At 39.9% G+C, this 20,021-nt stretch overlaps 1 protein-coding gene across 5 annotated transcripts in view; it reads right to left on the bottom strand.

Annotated features, from left to right (window-relative positions):
• Positions 1-18,073, bottom strand: part of LOC122972907 (collagen alpha-1(XVIII) chain-like) — a 70,285-nt gene extending 52,212 nt beyond the window's left edge. For 2 of the 5 annotated variants that reach the window (XM_044340323.1, XM_044340325.1), the window contains exons 1-2: positions 8,140-8,478; positions 7,962-8,044 (exon numbers count right to left, since the gene is read on the bottom strand). In XM_044340323.1, the coding sequence (XP_044196258.1) occupies positions 7,962-8,044; positions 8,140-8,150 (94 nt within the window). In that variant the 5' untranslated portion in view covers positions 8,151-8,478. Of the gene's footprint in view, positions 1-7,961; positions 8,045-8,139; positions 8,479-17,841 lie in introns of those variants that run through there. The other 3 variants (XM_044340326.1, XM_044340327.1, XM_044340324.1) reach the window with 2 other exon arrangements.
• Positions 18,074-20,021: the final 1,948 nt, after the last annotated feature.

The following is a 20,021-nucleotide window of genomic DNA, read 5'->3' as shown; positions in this document are numbered from 1 at the left end:
GAGGGTGAAAGAGGGTAAAGGTGATATTTCAGAATGAAAAAGGAAAAAGGAAACCTTCATAAATCTCTTCTCACTGCTGACGGCTCTGTCATTAGTGGAGACCCCCTCCTGTGACGCAAATACAAAACACACATCCACATGCATGAACATAATTTAGGGGGGCATAAATATAAAATAATCTTTTAATTCTTTTTTTTCTACTGAAAAATGTCATTCAAGGATTCTGATGTCTTCATTTCTCACAGGCATGCATGTTCTCGAAGCCACACACGCTGCAGCTCTGCACTCCGTGACCCCATTAGACGCTCAGATGCTCTGTTGTTGTATGACAGGACATGTCCTCTCTCTCTCTGTGGTCTCCACAGCTGCACAGACACCTGCTTGTTTCAACTCTATCTTTCCGTCTGACCGACACTTTCCAGACTGTTAGAAATTCCATGTTTTCACCCAATGGGCAAAAGCCAGGAAGCCGGCCGCTCCCAGAAAAATAAACACTCTAATTCAGACCACTTTACATTATCGTAAATTGCAGATTTGATGCACCTCTAAGCCCTTCTGACGGCAACCTATGAGCGTGCAATTTTGGACAGGAATGCGGGAGGACTCATAAGTTATATCATGTATCACATTTTATTCAGTATAATGCCCTCATAGTATACAGGATGCACTGTTAGTCACTCACAACTCCGCCCTTTACAGCTGTAACCGTGTTTACATGCTGAAATATTCCAACATTCTGCTACAAAGAGAATTCCTCTTTTCATCCTGCTCCACATTTAAAGCTAGACTCACTCAAACCATCCACAGCCAGTGTTACTGTTGACCTTCAAACAGCTCTAAAGGAGCAATTGTGAATTTAGAAGGAGACTTTCATCAGCTTGTGAGGGGATAGAAAGTGAAGAAACACTAAAACACTGTAAGAAGTCCAATCACAACTTCCGCTTCCGAACTTAAGCGCCACAAGGGAGCTTGACCTATGACCTACTGTAAGTTTGGATGCTCAGCAAGCTTAAGACTACAGCAGTAACATGTCAAAAATGATGCATGGAAGTAATTGGATGGATTGCTGGGGTAGATAATACATTTGAAATTTGAAAAACATAGATAAACATGTTTTATGCATTGTTCTACCTAATTAGCATTAGCTCTTGTGCTGTTACATTGTGAAAGCATGGACAGATTACATGCCAATAAAGCAGAGGCCCAAAGGTCAAAGGGTCAGTGGGTCCTGACCTCTGTGTGAAGTAATTGTCCTCATTGCAAAGTGAAAGGGCATAATGTCTGAAAAACTGAAGGCTCAAGGATTTGCTTTGAGGCTGTCACAAGAAAGAATCCATCATGACTCCTTCAAAGTGAGCGTTTATTCCCTCAAGTTTTACAAAGCACATTTAGTTTAGGTTCAGTATTGACGCAGTGCAAATGGGGCCTCAGAATCTGCTGAAAGAAATCATAAAACTCTCCAACTGCATGGCCACTTGACCACCAAAGACGGCAAGTGGGAGTGGGAGTTTTTAAAACACCCATGCCCATGAGCCCATTATTTCATAATTCATCCATGTATGAAAGGCAATACCGAAGCTGGCATTTGCAATTGCTGTTCCATCTGGTCTGCCTGACTTCCAACATTATAATGGCAGCCAAGCAGAGAAAACAGTTGACCTCATCAAACAAAGTGCTCATGTGGTATAAAAGCTCTTTGATGGCTTGAGCTTTGATTTCATTGAGTGACAACTGATGTTCAGATAAAGAGGAATTAATTAGAGGTTAAACAAAGACATGTTATCTCAAATTTGTTAACAACACACTATCAAACTTTCTCACAAAAACTGCTGATTATGATGAAAAGCTGTTGGTATTTAGAAACAGTATTCAGATTATGCCGCTGTATCTGTTAACAAGGTCATTATAAATTAACCTGTGAAGGTTTTTTTCAACAACAAATTATAAAACGCTACAAAAGACGGAGGGGTCAAGGTAACATTTGACGTTACCGCCTTCCCACAGAGAGACTTTCCAAAGCTCAACACATCCTGTGTTTGTCTACTGGGTTTCATGCTTTGAAGAGAGTCATCTATCTCATCTAACACCGTCTGTGCTCCCACTGTGTCCATGACTTAAAATAGTGGTTTGTTTTGTCCAGGACAAATTTAGTTATTCCTGTTTACCCTACAGGATAGCGCATATGGTTTTAGTTTAGGGTTTGTTTTGGTTTAGATTATTCACAGATACAAGTGTCGAGGCCCGGAGCCTGTGGAGCAGCTTCTCTCAAACTGTCATGTCTGCAGAATCCTAAGTCGTCTATTAAATTTGACAGTGAGCTCTTTACTGCTTTGACATCGTCTTCTGTTTCCTTTTCAAAGTTTTTCCATCGGTTTATCCAAACTCCTCATCAAGTCACAATAACAACAAACTGCATGACAGAGAAATTAAATGGGAGCCAGATGAAGATAATAACAGGTGTCATATTGGACCAAATTTGGCATCTGGTGGATGTCAAGAGGAATAATCTGGAATGCAGAGACATGTGCACCACACACACATACACCCTCCAGTACATCTTGAAGCAGTTTGAGCTTGCTGACACATGAAAGTGTAAATGGCCACAAGAAGTACTTGTGTCACTGTAACAAACAAACAAACATAAATATGGATGCAGTGAAATGATGAATTAAAAATCATTTCAGCAGTCTCCAATGGCAGGACTTTTTTTCCCCTGAAGGTTTAATAACCTCATGATAGACATGTCAACTGCATGCTCCTAGAACATTATGGCATTTTTTGCTGTTTGGTGGCAATGGAAATGATGGGACATTTGTAGAAGTTAATAGCAGATAAATGGGCATATTTTTTACACCTAACGTTTGCTCAGTTCTGCATTTGTTGACTTATTTTTTTATTTTATTTGTCCAACTGGTTAAAGAGACTAAGAATCCTGATGTGTCTTGCCAAAAGTGTACTTGAGCCAAAACAGATTTGTTATGGTTTTTGCATTCAACAGTAAATTACTTATGCATCCAAACATCTGCTTAATGTCTGAAATGTAAACTCATACTCATACAACCCACTTGTGCATTTGACTCAGGAAACGTAAACACATCTGCATGGTTAAAGGAAACATCTGGCCACTCTTAGCATTATGTGTAATAGCATAGTGATATCCCTTTTTTTTTATTGGTTGTTTTTTTTTTTTAATGTGGTGACAGCTTTGGTGCTCAGAGCTCATTGGAAAGACCTGCATAACTTCATGCGTCTCAAACACAAAAAAAAAGAAAATTGTTCATGAACTGGATATAAGTTGATGCACTTTTGTGTTACATGATGTGGTGGATGGAAATAAAGTGTCACAGAATTGCCAGAACTTTGTGTGTTTTTTTTCTTGCTCATTCATGAAATCATTGTTGGATGTGACTGAGAATCTTACTGTACAGGAGTTGAAATGACACTCTATTTAAAAGATGACATATTAACTCTGTGCAGGGCTGTGGTCCCGATGACCTACATCAAACTGAAACCAAACCAAGGTCTTGTTAAGTTGAAATAGATGCGGTAAGTATTGTGCTTTGGAGAGATTTACACTGGACTATTTCCTTAAACCCAAAGTCTTCTCATTTCAAGTGGTGGACAGATGATGAATCTACACGTATTATTGATAATTAATGCAAGTAGCTTATGGATTTTCACAGACAACGGTGAATCCATAGATTAGCCACGTTCAGCTGGACTTACAATCAATTTTGGATGAATTTGACGTTAGATAAAAAGTTTATATTTTTGATTTTAAAAAAGGTTTCTGTCTATTTTATAACCATTGCCTGTAAGTTTTCTCCACATCTTTTGTTTGGACACAGCATCTTCTTGTTCGTTTAGAAATGAGCACTCTCTCTCTCTCCCTAATGCTTTCCAGAATTTGGAAAAAGACATTGTTTCAACTTTCAAAAACACAGAACAGTCACTACAGCAGCCAAGCCCACAACTCAGAATTTCAGTCCAATACACCAAATGACAAAGACTGTCTATAATATGATATATAAAAACTGTTTAATGACAGTTTGCAGCAATATTTAATCAGTCAATACCTACTTTTAGAAGATGCTTCATATTAACTTGAGCTAATGGTTTATGACTAACTCTTGCCATTGCTATTCTTGATGTTGACCAGAGTGAGTCACAGGGTTTTGAGTGTAAGAGATTCCCCATTCATAAATCAACAAAACATGCTTAGTCATCCAACTACGAGCCAATAATTAACAATCACACCCAAATCTTCCTCTTTAGACCAAAGCATTCATTTATAAAACTGACTGGTTTCATTCCAAAGTAGAAACATTTTGAGAAAGTTGTGGTATTAAATTAATCTTTCTTCGCTTAAAAAAAGAAGCTGTAGCCAGTATAAACCACCAGTTCTGTTGTATAAAAATTGTTGTGTGGAGAAGGACCAAACAAGCCAGTTGGCTTGTTTGTGACATGAGGATCCTGTAGTGGCTTGACCCTCACAACAGCAGGAAAATGGAAAAAAATGAGGGGTGGGGAATTGAAAGAAAAGAGCAAATGTACTCAGTTGACCTTCCCTGAACAAACAAAAGATAAAAAGAAGAAAATAATGAGCCCTGCCTTGATAGTAGACCAGATTGCATTTAACTTTAAAGTCAATTAAAACTGTATGCATCAGTGTTTATTTTCCAAATGGTATCCATTTAGTTTAGGGATGAATTTATTCAAATGTACTTGAAGTCCATCTATGACTCAAGTGATTCGAAACAGCATCGACATGTATGAAGTCAGTCCAGCATGTTTACGACATCTGTGTTGGTAATGTAAACCATTTAACAAGTTTTCAGCAACACCCTATATAGACTTATACTGATCGCCAAGGACTTGCATCATAATTGTCTTTGTCTTTCTCATCATCATCATCATCATATACATTATCCTCATCACCACTCCCAATGTAATCATCATAACCACATTCTCTGAGACTCACATCATCATCATCCACATCATCTTATCATTATGCTTAATAGCACAACTGCGTCCTGGTTATTCATGTTGTTCCATCGAGCTAATTAAGAGCATTATTATTTGTGAATAATTCCCATGTGTATAGCAGATGTAGCAACAGGAATGAGCTGCATGTTTGTATGTGTGTATTCTTTGTGTAGGTGTGGTATAGAGGCGTATGCAAGCGTGTGAGTGTGCACGGCGTGAGTGTTAGATTCATTATAAAGTGTAACTGCTGATCCACCTGTGCACACCAGGCTGGTGATGTTGTATTGTATACCGTGTTTGTTTACATGTTGCTCATTAGTAAAGCTTCAAAGCAGCTAATTCCCAGAAGGAATGCTTTTATGATCACTCTGTTGAATGAAGACCATAGCTATAGCACAAAGGGGTATACTTAAGCTTAATCACATCTGGATCCTTCACAACTGGATTCAAAGCCAATTTATTGCTTTTTGTGGGTTTGTTTACTTGTTTATGTAGTTTATAGACTTGTTTATTCATTCATTTACTCATTTATGTGCCCATTCACTCATTCAACCCCTTTTCTGTCAAATAACATTTGCTCACTCATTTACTCCCTGATCTAACCATTAATCCATCCATCTGATTATTCATTAATTCATTCACCCGTACTTTTGCTTAGTCAGGAACCTTCTGAAAACTTCACCCACACATGTGTTCATTAACTCATCCATGCATGACTTTACTAGTTTATTAGACAATTAACTTTCTCATTAATTTGTCCAGTCATTGTTTCACTTTTTGTCATCATCTCTGAATCATCAGAAAACGTGCATTACTAAGTTTGTAATAAATCTGTTCCTTATTTACAAATGTGTTCGTGGACCTAAAATCTAGCCTGCATAGTCATAAGACTCATGAATAGAATTCATTATTCCTGTTAAATTGAAAGTATGAGTCGACAAGAGAGATCCCATGAATGGAAGATCAGTGTCCTGCCAGCTCACTTCTGCTGCATCCACCTAACGACATCAGGATACACTCGTAAAAGACACAGTCGAAGGAAACAGTGTGCACTACTTCACACTGAGGAGAAGAATTATATCAGCGTCATTTCAACAAAACGTGCACAGAAATGTGAATGTTGCCACAGCGACAGCTCTGTTTTCAAGAATATTTACAGCCTGGAAATATTTGTCCCTGGTGCTCTTTCAGGCAAGCCAGCCAATGTGCGCGTGCACACTCACACACACACACACACACAAAGCTCTTTTTTTCCCCTTCTTGAAAAAAATGAATCATGGCAGATTATGAATATGGCAAAAGCACAAACAGAGAGAGTGAGAGAGAGAGAGAGACAGCCTCTGTAGGATCTACAGTAGAGGAGCATTAAATCACACTTTAAAAAAAAAACTTTTATTTAGAAACACTGACATCAACCCAACTCCACCCACATCTTCACACAGATTCATTGTCAAGTTCTGCGGAGTTGCAAACATTAATTTCACACATTTAAAACTTATTCTGAATCAAATCTCATTCCTATAAGATCGTATTTTAACCCTAACCTAACCCTACACCTCATCTTGAAACTAGGGACAGTGTTTTATTGCAGAGTGGTTACACTTTTTAGCCACCGGCAGCCAGAGTGGTGTTTAATTGAAAATGTCAGACTCTGACAATTAAGCTCCGTAGCGCCACACTAGCTAGAGAGACCCCCTAATTATTTGACTGGGTCCAGACAATGCTGCTTTTGTGACATGGAGGTCCTTGAGGAGATCATAGGTCATGATATCCACACAGACACACAGACACACACACGCACATACGGCTACAAATGCCAATCTGGATTCCAGCACACTGACGGAGGCGGTGATGGCATATTAGCCTGTCTGTCTGAGGAGCAGCATGAAAACTAATAAAATGAAGCCCGCTGACATAATTGACATCGACCTTCATCTCTGACGAGCACCTTCCAAGACACACACTCAAAAGTCAGTAGCTACGGCATTACATCACCTTAATTATGCGGTGCTACTGATTGCAAAGCCTGTCTGTCAATGTGCACATTGTTTCCAACTGCAATGGAAAAAGAAAAAGTCTGCAGTTCTTTCAGCACTAATTGGTAACATGTTTAAATGCCTGATTGATCCATTAATCATGGAAAAAAAAGTCGAGGTTTGAGCTGTGAAAACAGTCTGCAGAGACAGAAAAGCACTACACAGGGACGCAGAGAAACGTATCAGTCGAGAGAATAATTGAAATCATGATACAGCCCAGAAGCCGACAGGTATCTCTCTCATGCACTGTGATGTCATGTAGCAGTGGTTCCAAAAGTGGAGGTTGGGGACTTCCATGTTTTCCTCATTGCATTGTTACCACCCTACTTGTGGTATAAACAGTGTACAATGACTCTGGACCCAGGGCAGTCCGACATGAAGCATCCCATGGGATTTACTGATCTTATCAGATGTGGGTCTAATGCAAATAAGCCGTCAAAACTCAGACTGAAAACCCCTCAAGACTTTCTCAGGGTCTTTAATATATAGGCACTTTAGTAGAGAGCCAAGATGATGTGCAGTGAATGCAGGAAAAAAAAACCCTGGTATTGCTTTGATGTTACTGTCATATTATATCATAGGGACTTCAAATGTTGATTTAAAATGTGCAACTCAATATTGACTTTACAGACTTTATTTTGTCTCTCTGAATAATATATCACTATTTCCATATGACTAACTTAATTAAATATGTTCATAATGTCCTAAAGTAATAGTATAGTATTCATATTATCTTCCAAAAAGAGCACACTGGCCTTGCTGTAATATTTAAGCACTTTTATCAGTGTAACTCTTATTACATTCCTGGACAAGAGTGCAACAGTTTCACCATTCATATTCAGCAGATGAAAACTCCTGAGCCAGCAGAAAGTTCACCAACAGCAAAAAGAAACACTTGCTCCAGCAACATGCAATCAACAGACAGGAGAGGGCACATACCGTCCAGTAGCTGATAGGCAGAGGAACGTCGGCAGCAGAGCCGGAGGACTAGTAGAAATAATCCAACAAACCAGGGAGGAATGCTGCATAAAAGACAGAACTGAAGAGTGAGAAAACAGTCTAAAAAGTTGACTTAAAATCAACTTGTTCATTCATAAACACAGTGCCTTTCATTTACCGTGAAGTCATCTTCAGTGACGGTGAGCTTAGATCCAAACTAAAGTCGTCCTGTTCATGTGTGATAGTGATAGTAAAAGAGGGAGAGAGAGATGGAGCCCACTCTGCCTCCCTCTCACACACGCTCCAAACTAAAAGCCTCTGACTCTCCTCCTCCTCCTCCTCTCTTGCTCTCGCTCTCTCTCTCTCTCTCTCTCTCTCTCTCTCTCTCTCTCTCTCTCTCTGGTTCCCAGTCAAACAAAGGCAGCTCAGTACGTCGGGACTCAAGGGGCCCCCGCAAAGCTGAAACCCGACTCCTCGCGTCTCCCTCTACGGACCACCGCTTACTAATCCAGTCCTCCCCTCAGACATCACCACCCCAGATACAAATTAACACACTCCAGTTAAGTCGCCCCCCTCCCCCCCGTCCTTTGCTCCTCCTGCTCCTCCTCACTGGTGTGGTTTCTCTCACTTTGCCTGAGCTTTAAAGCACTACTCTTGTGTGACCTTGACCTGTTGGGGGAGATGCTTCAAGAGCTGCAGCATCAAGTTCAAAACTTCCTTTTAAGTATAGTGAAGACAAGAAGTTATCATTGGATCAAAGAAAATATTTAAAACAGCTAAACCCAAACCTCACACTATCAAAGCCATTACCTTCTTTGTCATTCTGTTAAAGTTATAATCTTTAAGATATTGATTTCATGAAATCCAACATTTATGGTAGTCATTTTTTTCTGAAATACCCATCCAATGTATTTGCATTCAATAGTTATGCCTCTATATAATAGTTTTTATTGGTAGTAGTGGAGTCCGCTATTCTCGCGGTGGATCAAACTCGCCTACCAAAAGCACAAGGGATTCACATCCGGCACAATTTTATCTCATTAAAAAAAGAGCCTCACGGTTTACCATTTGCTCTTTTTACACCATGTCAGAGTAGTAATAAGTTACTTCCTTTCAATGCGCCAAGCTCTTCATCCTGTCCCTAAGGGCTGAGGCCAGCCACCCTGCAAGGAAACTAATTTCAGCCGTTTGTATCCCAAATCAAATATTTTCTCTCACTAACCAGAGTGTATGACCATGCGTGAAGGTTCTCCTTCACTTCCCTCTTCAACAGGACTATACAAGTAAAATACTCACATCACTGTCAATAACTCACCAATCCATCTATTGATCTCAAACTCCATTTCAACCATCCCATCTTGAGACTTTGAGGTACTTGAACCACTACAATTATAATTCACTCCCAACCCATAAAAAGTGCTCAGAGCCGTGGACCTTTGTTGCATGTCATACCCTCAATGTCGAATAAAGGCAAAAATGCCAAAAAAAGAGAGATTTCCATTTCTTCTTCGATTATAAAGTAGGTCTAGGTGTTATATAAATACTGTGAAAGTATCAAAATGCTCAGTCCACAGAGATTCAGAAACCATATTCAGAAACTGCATTTAAATGAGCCGTTTGGACTTCCATAAGGTTGTGATGCCACAACTATACCCTTAGTGTTTCCCCCAGTCATTCCCCTGGAGGGCCCGCCCCTCCTGAAAGAATCATGCTATTTCCCTAATTTATGTGCACTCGCTTCATTTCAGCGCAGAGTCTCTACTGCATTTTGCTGTCATTTTTGATCTCACTAGTTTCTCTCCTCTGCTCTCTATGTGCTATGATCCATTACCTGTGGTTGGCCTGGATATGTCTCACTCAGGAAACAGTCAGCCAATCAGAAGAGAGGAGCACTGAGCAGACAAAAAACAGCCCGTTTCAGGCTGAGTGAGACAGAGGGGCTGAATCCATAGCTTGTACAGCTGTAACTTGTTGCTTTTTGGCCATAAAAACATGCAAATATTTGTAAATAGACCACAAAAATGAAAATATTAAACTGAGAAAGAGGCATAACATGACCTCCTTGAAGAAAAAAAAAAAAAAAGATATGTAGCTGCTGACTCTCAAACTGCCCCTTAGTGTGCGATGGGGGTCACAATCTGATGTAACCAACAGAACTACATCATCAGCAAAGAAAAGTACTCCTGAGATCTCCAAACTACACTTTTCAGCTGCTCATAGACATTCAGTCCATGAATATTACAAACGGAATTGGTGGCAAATGATAATGATGATCTCGGCACACACCACAAATGTATTTACTCAATTAGAAATGTAGTTTTGAAGAATTAAGGGAATATCGTTCAACTGTTGCTTGATGCGCATGGGACTTTTTCTCCCAAATTCACCTCTGCTGGTGATGATGTCATCGGTGGTGTTTCATCTGCCACAATGTCTGGACTCAAGAGCATTCGGCGGCGGTGCCAAATGGAATCTGCCTAGAACAAACAGAAACACACAGCACTCTAGCTGCAGGAGCCAGTAGAGGGGAGGACAGATAAAGATGTGTTCAGACCTTGAATCTGACAGCTAAAACAGATAAGAACCATCACGGCCTGTCAGTGATGCTGTTAAAGGCGACATCAGTGATAAGCCGTTCTCACTTCACCAACCTTGTGCAAACTGACCAATGGTGCTGGCAGGAAAAATTCCTCCAAACATTGTTTTGTTGCAAGTCTGTAAAATGCTGATATTAACTAAATCTTTATTCGTATCGCCTTTTTTCTTCAGTCATACTAGGTCAGGCCCAGACTGTCGTCTTAAATCAAACCAACGTCTTTTGGCCTCTTCATGTCTTTTTTATTATGTTCAGTTTCTAAGAAGGTACGTTTTGGGGAAACCGAAGTGCAAATCTGAGCTTAATCTTGCAGGAACAATACATATTGTACACAAGGAATTTAAAAACCACAAATCGCAAAAAACCATGTCCTGTTAAATGGTGCAGAGACATACCTGTCTCAATAGCATATAAAGATTTACAATGGGAAACATACTTACATGCACATTCTGCAATATTCATCTTAAACTAGAACATTTCGCCATCACCTCAAAATGCCTGACAGATGTATTTTTTTCTCTTTTTGTGAGTGCCTTGTCTGCTGTATGTCAGGTTTTCATACCGGATAATCATTTTCAGGGGCTCCTCTTCTGAAGCAAAGGGTTGTAGTGTTGAAGTGGAGTTCATATGTCATGTTTTACTTTGACTTGTTTAGATACTGCAGCTCCAGCAATAAGCTACTCTGGGAAAGTTACGTTTAGTTTAGTTAGAAGAACATTTTCAGAAAATGCACCCGGGTGGTCACTTTGCCGCACAAGTGTCCAATTTAGTCAGTGTATCTCAGAGCAGATGGTGATGGTCTGTTCTGGTAAAGACAAGCTTTCAACTAAGAAGTTTACATGTTAGAGGAGACAGTGTTTGTTTTAGTTAATTGACCCTTAACGCAGAACGTCCGTTCAGTTCTTGGAAGCTGCACGTTGGGAGACTTTCGCAGGCTCCAGATGCCAACTCAACAAACCATGAAATAAACTATAGTAGTAGGATTTCACTACTTTTTCTCGTTTTTTATTCAAAACATCAACTTCTATAATACATCCGTACATGTTTGAGCCAGAATCCAATCCAAAATATGAGCTTGGATAAGGCAAATGACACATGGAAAAACCTTAGCAACAACCTTAGCAACAAAGGCTATGGACTATGGACATGTGCGACGAGCTGACGTCAACATAGCGGTAAGCTAGAAAAAACCATCACAAACGAAGCGTTCAGAGCAGGTTGAAGCCCTGGCTTTTGACTTGCAGGGAGCATTTCTACATACGTTAATCTCAAGTTTTGAAACTTTGACCATGTTTAGCATAGATATCTGACATCATAACAGTACATAAATAACAGAAAATCACCAAAAGCATAATATTTCTGGTTTAGGTTTCTTATTTAGGTTTTGGTGCTTCATTGGTGCTTCATTGGCCCAAGCCCAACCATCCCAAGACATGGGATGTGAATCTGTCTCTGGTGTCAAAGTCATGTGCTGTGTACACTCAACCATCAAGGGCTTGGCTGCAGTATACGAACATCATGATGCCAGTTAAACATAATACAGGCGGCAGTTGTTTCCACAAGACAACAGCAACAGAAACTAATGAATCACCAATCCATAATACATGTGAAGGCAATTTCTTTAATGGATGTTTGTTTTTGGCAAAATCTTAAGTGAACAAAAAACATTTTGTGGTTGCCAAGATTACTGTACGCCTACTTTACACCCACACTAAGATTTTTGGGAGAGTGTCCTGAGATCACCATAGTAGTCTGTGTATTTGGAGGTAAACAAAGTCCACTCTTTTGTGATGAGAGACAAGGAGACAAAGAGCAACAGGCTTGTGTTTCTATGCAAAGAAAACACAGTAACACAGAGAAGAGGGGGAGAGAAGATATTTCAGCCTGTGGGTGGCTGCAGATTAGAAAGGGGTCCATTCCTGTGTCTTACTGGTATGAGTCAGTGAGATACCAGATCGTCATCGCTCTTTAGCTGACGGCTGGGAGAAACCAGGCTGAGCTGCCCCAGCTGACATCAAAAAGCGCCAGAGAACAAAAAGAAAACACATCTGCTAGCAGTGCATGGCTTTGAATCTGAAACGGGGGCATTTTTTTAAGGGAATTTCCATGTTGTGAACCTAAGCTACTTGTGGCTGTAAGAGATTGCACTGCTGCCGAAAGACACTCAGAGATGTAGGGTAGAACAAACACCAAGAATAAATTTTATTAATTTGTATTTTTCTCTGACTGAAAATCATTTGGGATCTCTTAACCCTGGGATTTTGGTCTCAGTTGATGTAGAGGGGAGATTAAGGCCAAGTTTTGTCAAATGGAGCAGAAAAAGAGTAGAGGAAGTTGGACTGGGGCCCCAAAAAGTCTACCACACCACAGATAAGCAGGATTTTGTGCAGCTCATACTTTGAATATTTCTTATCATGGAGGCCAGGATTCCTCGCAGCACCTCTGACCCAGTGTAGGGTATCTATTAACCTTCAGCCAGCAATGAAAGGAAGAGTGATAAATGCTGTGTGAGGTGAATGAACACAGGGATGTTGAGTAGAAGTGTGTTTATATGTACATCAATCTACAGCTTGTTCAAGTAGTCTCATTATTATCTGTTAAATCGTGCAAACATCACGTTCTGGTCACCATCACACTTTGTCATCCTCACCTTCCTACTGCTGTCATGCAGCTTCACAGTAAAAGTTGCATGAAAGTCAACGAAATGTTTCCTAATTAATTCTTATTTCATTCATTCATCTGTTTCTTGTTAAAGATCAATTGCACTCGCAATAAATTTGCCTTGAGATGATGATGTGCCTTAAGATGACAGAGTGAAGATTCATTCATTTCACAGCTGGAACTCATTTAGTGACTAACTCCCTTGTGTTTCCTATTAGGTTAGATTTACAGCTTTGATGCCAACACTGCCAGGTGCCACAAACCAGATAACTGGACAAAGACTCTAGATTTATGATGTTTCAGGGCAAACTATTATACATTTAAATCCACACTGCTACATATCTTTAACTGACTTTATATGAATCTGTGCCACAGTTCACATCAAGTTGATGGAATGGACTCTGACTACAGGACATTATGCGGGGGACAGGACAAACTATATATCATTATATGTAAGAAAATACTGTATATTACAGTATTTTTGTACAGTATTCCATACCAAACAAAACTTAAGTCAGGCAGACTCTGTGCGTTTTTTTTATTAATCGTGTACATTGTGTTAACGTTTCAATTGGGCGTTAATCCTACGACTTCTGTACTCACACTGTGCTCAAACGATACGTTTGGTCAACCAGTCGTGATGTGAGTGCTCACACTGAACATTTACACGGAACCCTAAACAGGTTATTCTTCTTCTTTGTATGGATTTCCGCAAACTAGATGCCTTGTGCCACATTGCTGCCTCTCACAGGGGGACCAAACAGGTTTGTCCACTGACACTTCCTTGATCTATTCAAACAAGATGGACGCATCCTCAAAGTTGTTGTCAACAAAGAGAAGGGCAGCTTTACTTTTAGCCATTTTACTCTGTATGGAAACCACCCCAGAGTTTGAATAACCATGTCTCCATAGATTCTGTCCACACAACATGCTCTCATGTTTGTAATTGGTTACTTCTATCTACTCTCTAGAATCTACTTCTATTCACGCAAGCACATTGAGGTGACTGTATGCTGAAATATGGGAAACTGGACGATGGAACTGTTCAAACTGCAAGACAGCCGACCAAAATTCCTGACATGCCAGAAATCCAACCGATCGTCCGAGAGCCAGATTGTTGATTGTTCGGGTAATTAATCCGGCGTCATGACCCTCCGCAAACTGCACGCGAAATGACAACCGATCTGGCAGAAATTTGGCCTACTTCACTCGGGGGTGACCAGTTCAGTGATACAGTTGGCCTAAAATCTGTCCAGTGTCCGTCTGGATTGAAGGATAACCATTCCAGATGAACATCTGACATTTAAACAATACCAAATGAAAGTTGTGAAATACAATCACAAAGAGGCTGTTAGTAGCAATGCGGACTGTCTAACAGGAACTAAGCAAAGATGTGACATAATCATCTATGGCAGATCGGAGGTCTGTTTGCACTAATTCAATTTACGATGCATAACAACACTGGTTCCAAATCAGCTCCATGCTATTTCTAAAAAATAAAAAACTGACATGTTGTAATTATCAAACTTTTCTAACACATGTTCCAATTTTGTGAAACACGCAGAAATACGGTAACTTCTTTGTGTTTTTCGCCATTCTTCTACCCCTCCTTTTTTGTTTTTTCCCCTTCACTTTCACTCCCTTCAATCTCTCCTATGACTGACATGGACTCCCAGCCCTCAGGTTGGAGAGTAGGGATCTGCAGCCTTATGAAGCCTCTTCACAAAGCCGGGGGGCGTGTTGTGAGTTCAAAGGTCGTACTACGTCTCTGAGGGTGGGATGGCGGTAGGTCTGCAGTATGCTGCCGTGCAAATAACAAGTGCTTCTGGTGTTTTTTTAAGCTGAAATCCAAACACAATGTTAACAAAGGGAAGCCCCACTACTGAAAACAAGTGAGGGGTTCACTATTCAGCCTCAGAGTGATTGACAGGGACGTGAGCCTCGAGGTCAAACTGCTTTTTAAAAGTGAAAGATGAGCTTCAAATGGATTTAGGCCCTGAATAGCCTAGATCCAGACCACAAATGCACACATGAATAAAATGGGCTGTACATGGACATCAAAAACCACTATAAGACATTTGTCAATCTAGCCTTTTTAAGTGTTTATCTAATAAAAATAGACATCACAGAGTTTTCTCTACTTCCAGATTTCATGCCACGCTCTAATTTATCTAAATTTTATAAACTAATTTTATTTCCAAAGTTGGAGTCACGCTGTTTTCCTCCAAGACATAGAGAGCACCGGTTTAACTCAAATGAAAGGACACTTGCCACAGCTCTGATGGTTGCACATGCAGCTAATGCCTTTTGATTATTAAATGAGAGAACGTTCTCGTGGAATTATGGAAGCTGACACTTTATAAAATAATGTAAAAGGCTTTACTGTACATAAACCTTCCACAGTGAAAATACAGCCAATAGTGCATCCTAAAAAGGTACAAAAAAAATCCTAGTTTTGGCTCAAAAATACAAATTTACTCCGATTTAAGATTTCCTTTCCGTTCTCGTTATTTATAGGAATGTGGTTATACTTACAGATGTTTAAGCTGCTGGATCAGAGAGCATGCCAAGCAGTAAGAGATGCCAGTGTTGTCAAGTTGCATTTTAAATCCCATTTATCTTTAGATTTACGGCTCCAGTTTGAAGGCAATTATTGTACCCAGGTGTAATCATCCTTACAGGTGTTCTGTAAGGATAATTACTGCCAAACTCCAGCAGATTTACTGTGAAGTGCCAAAAGTTTGACCTCTGAGCTGGCTGTCCTTGAAACGAGAAATATACACATCGCTTACTTACTGTATGTAAACCTGGCTGATGATCGGATCCATTGCATGTTTAAGAGAGACTGGGCTGCAGTCTGCATGGTAATTATGATGTTAAATTGTCATACCGTGTTAACGTTTTGTTTGGAATTTAAAGAGTAAATGTAAGCAGTCTGAATGTAATGGAACCATCCGTCAGGGGAGGATTCAGTAGCAGCAGCGGCCAGATATTGTTCATTCATCCTGCACTCGGCTGCAGCTGCAGCTAGGAGGGAAAAAACCAAGTGGAAAAAATATGGGTGGAAATTGCAGCATACACAGTATATATACCTACAGTACAGGGCTGCAGTTGACATGAAAGGAGAAACAGCAATTAGTTGATGTGAAATATTCAAGACAATCTTGTCCAAGGATGTCAGTTACTTATGTTGTCACTTATTCATCACTTTTTGTTTTAAAGTGGATCTTACTTAGAAAGAAAATCCTAAAATGTAGTTACATTACCTACCATATGACTCATTTCTGTCCTGATGTTTTTGTGGATACTACCTGGCATTAAATCCCTGTTTTAGCTCCCATTTATTTCTGCTCACTTACTACTGGAACACATGATGCCTGGTTCATCCAAAAAACCCCAACCTTACTGTTGCAAATGTTACTTTCTGTGCACTAATCATACTAAAGTGATGGACACTGTCCTCTTCTCCACTGGTGTACTAGTGTAGAAGTTGGGAAAAAGGAAGGCCATGGTGTTTTTGAGGACCCTGCGGAACAGTTATTCAGGTGCTTCTGGGCACCAAGAGTTAATATTGGACTTCGGGAGAAGTCAAGATCCTATTTTGCTATTTTATTTAACGCATGTGATTGTGAGTGTGATGTGAGTGGCTTGCAATGAGCATGAGACAGGATAGATAGTTAAATTACAATATGTTATCTGACATTTGAGAGAAACATGTCAGGTAAAATTCAAGGAGGAATGTAGGGAGTCTTTCACCTTAAGCATTGGATACAGATACAGTGCAGGTAATCTTGGGTGAGCAACAGCTGGTTTCAATGAGCAGCGAAGGATTAGGTGCATTCCAGCGCTGCCCGCCCACCTGATCCACTAAAAGTGTCTTTTTTTTTTTTTTTTTTTTTTTTTTTTTTTAACACAATTTTAAGTGTGTAAAATGAATTGTCACAGAGGAGATGTTTAGCATTATGCTTGGAGGTCATACTTAATGGAAATTACCATATTAATGAGAGACTGGCTCAGACTGGTTCTAATCTGATTACGTGAGGAAAATATTGTAGATCAGCTCTCATGGTGTACAATTTGTCATTTCTGACTCTACAAAGAGTTGTCTTAGCTGACATTAGTATAGTGTATTATTCTTGAACAGAAATATGTTCATGACCTCACACAGGATTATCTGGTTATGGAAAATAGATGGATGGATGTGATAAAATGTAACCATATAAAAACATATCTGCAAAAACAGTCAGTAATCTTAAAGAGGGACTTCACTGCTGCAAATATGATGATTTGTTAAAATTAGTTCACTTATGTAGTAGAAATGTGCAATTATTTTTTTTAAATTGGTGCCCAATGACCAGAGAAAACTAAGAAAAAGGCTGTAAATTCCCCTTTCGTGCTAATGCATTGCATGCAGTCCTGTCCAATACAACTGATGGTGTGTTTACGAAATGCAGGCAGTGAATGAACGTTTCCCAGCAGAGCGGCCAGTTAGCAGAGACAAAGTTCATAGTTATCAGCATTATCTCTATTTACTGAGGCTGATTTTCATTTGCAATGAAATGTGCAAGAATCATAAAACAAACGGTGCATTGGGGATAGTTATGTGGATCATTGCAAACTTACCAGGAGCTGCACACAAGCCAGAATGCTGCCAGAGCACATCAGTGCCGGTGGACATTCAAATAACCCTCTGAGTCTGCAGGCTCCATTTCAGCTTGGTTTGGGATACAATCGAGGACGAAGAGGTGAAAACCACAACCGAGTGCTGTTTCTTTTACCGTTATGAACGACGAGGAACTAGGAGATAATTGTGCTCAAGCTGGATGTAGCCAAAAGTTACAGGTAACACACAGTCACTGTTGTGCTGTTCTGTATTCAGAGTTGGCAAAGTCCGATATAATATTCGGTGAGAAAACAAAGTCAGGTTTACCAAAGTGCTGCAAAGTTTGCAGCTCTGTCTTCATTCTCTCTGATGATCTTTACCGAGCACCGATCGACGCTGCAAAAGCCTCTTTTTCAGCTGCGACTGTATCGTAGCTCTAGTGTTGCTTCCTCCTCTGTACTCTGTTGTGTCTGTTTCCACAATATGATATTTGGCCTTTTAACAAGCGCTGTAGTCAATATATGACTCCAACATTATATTGTAAAATCAAAATACATTTTTAGATTAAGCTTTTCTGTCCACCTGAGGCTCAAAATTCTCTGGGTCGCTTTCAGCAGAATCGCAGAGTTTATCCAAAAGAAACTAAGCAGCTGAAGTTTGTGTGTGAGGCTGTAGCTGATGCTTCCTCCTCCATACTCTGTTGTTTCTGATTCCACAGCCTGATATTTGGCCTCATAACAGTAGCGCCACATCTCTGATATTTTAGTGTCTGCTTTTCCCTATTGCTTGTGAGGAAAAACAACATGGCAGATGGAGTGTTTTGGAAGATCTCTCTTTGACAGTCCTTGAAGGCACCACTACAAAAAAATGGAAAAACGTAGTTTGTAGTCCAAGGCAGAACTCCAACACCTTTTGCAGCTGGATGGAAGAAGGATATTTTATTGCAGGGAAGACAGAGGAACATTTAATATCATTCATATTTATATATAACTCTACCCACATAGGAATCAACTAAAATGGAAATGTTGTTCATCCTGTACTACAAAACACGCTGATTGTTCTTGCTCAGGTTATCTGACTAAACTGAGTGTAAAGGTGTTTTCAAATTGATTTGTTTGCTCTGGTCCGAACCTGCGGATGATTGGTAAACTTGGTGCATTTTCCCCTTGTTTCAGTTTCTTTTCATAGAGAAATCCAAGTGAACCAAAATGCATGTAAACACAGGAAGAAGGTTCTGAAGAAAGTCCTTCCAAACGTACTTCATTGTGCTAGTCCAGGTTGACCTCGACCTTGATTCACTCTCCGGCTAACAGCTAGCATCTCATCCGCATTCCAGTATGCAAAGCGCACCTGGCTACAGGCGCCATTTAGCTTAAACTTGCAGACTATGCCTTGTATGTTTGCCCAAATTAATCGCACAAAGGGGGGAAAAAAGAACCAGTCTGGTTCAACCGGACTCAACAGCACAAGTTTGAAAACGCCCTTACTGTATGTTTTGGCTAGCTTATTAGCCAGAGAGCTATTTTATAAAAGCAGTGCATGTGAACCCTACTGCTTACCACTAACACTTGCTCTGCTAGATAAATGCTATCCAAACACAAAACTTGATCCTATGTAAAATAATCAGTTCCTGCTCAAACAGCTACAGCACAAATTCATCATGTGCATTGCGTGGAAATTCAGAAGACCTCCAATATGGCTGCCAGATGATGTGTATCACTATATGAAGGCTCTCCAGACAGAGGAACACTAATTAGTAAAATCCGGTATGAAAACCATTAGAGAATGGCAGTTTGTGTGTTATTTAAATTTTGGAGTACATGTATGTGCATGTGCATATTCATGAGTGTGTATGCACAGGTGTTGCTGACATTGACATTCCTCTGATGTTAAAGAAAACATGGCTGGTAAACATAGAGACGTGGTCAGGCTTTCAGCCATAAGTCTACCTCTGCAATATTTCACTCCCTGGACAGGAGGATATATTCACTGGGTTTTCTCACATACTGTCATCTGTCTGCCAAGAAGCTCTACATATCCTCAATGATTTTTTTTTTTTTTTTCATAAAAGAAAAGACTGTTCAAACATTTTTGTACATCATCACCTTCCTGGGTCTTGTGATGTGAGAAACAGGGTCAAGAAGTTTGTTAAAAACCACTTTGTTGAATTAAACTATACTTATATTTCATTTCTCTGCAG

Source organism: Thunnus albacares, chromosome 21, assembly GCF_914725855.1.
Source record: "Thunnus albacares chromosome 21, fThuAlb1.1, whole genome shotgun sequence".
Classification (NCBI taxonomy): Eukaryota; Metazoa; Chordata; class Actinopteri; order Scombriformes; family Scombridae; genus Thunnus; species Thunnus albacares.
Note: the sequence above shows the minus strand (reverse complement) of the source record. Positions and strands in the feature narration are given on the sequence as shown.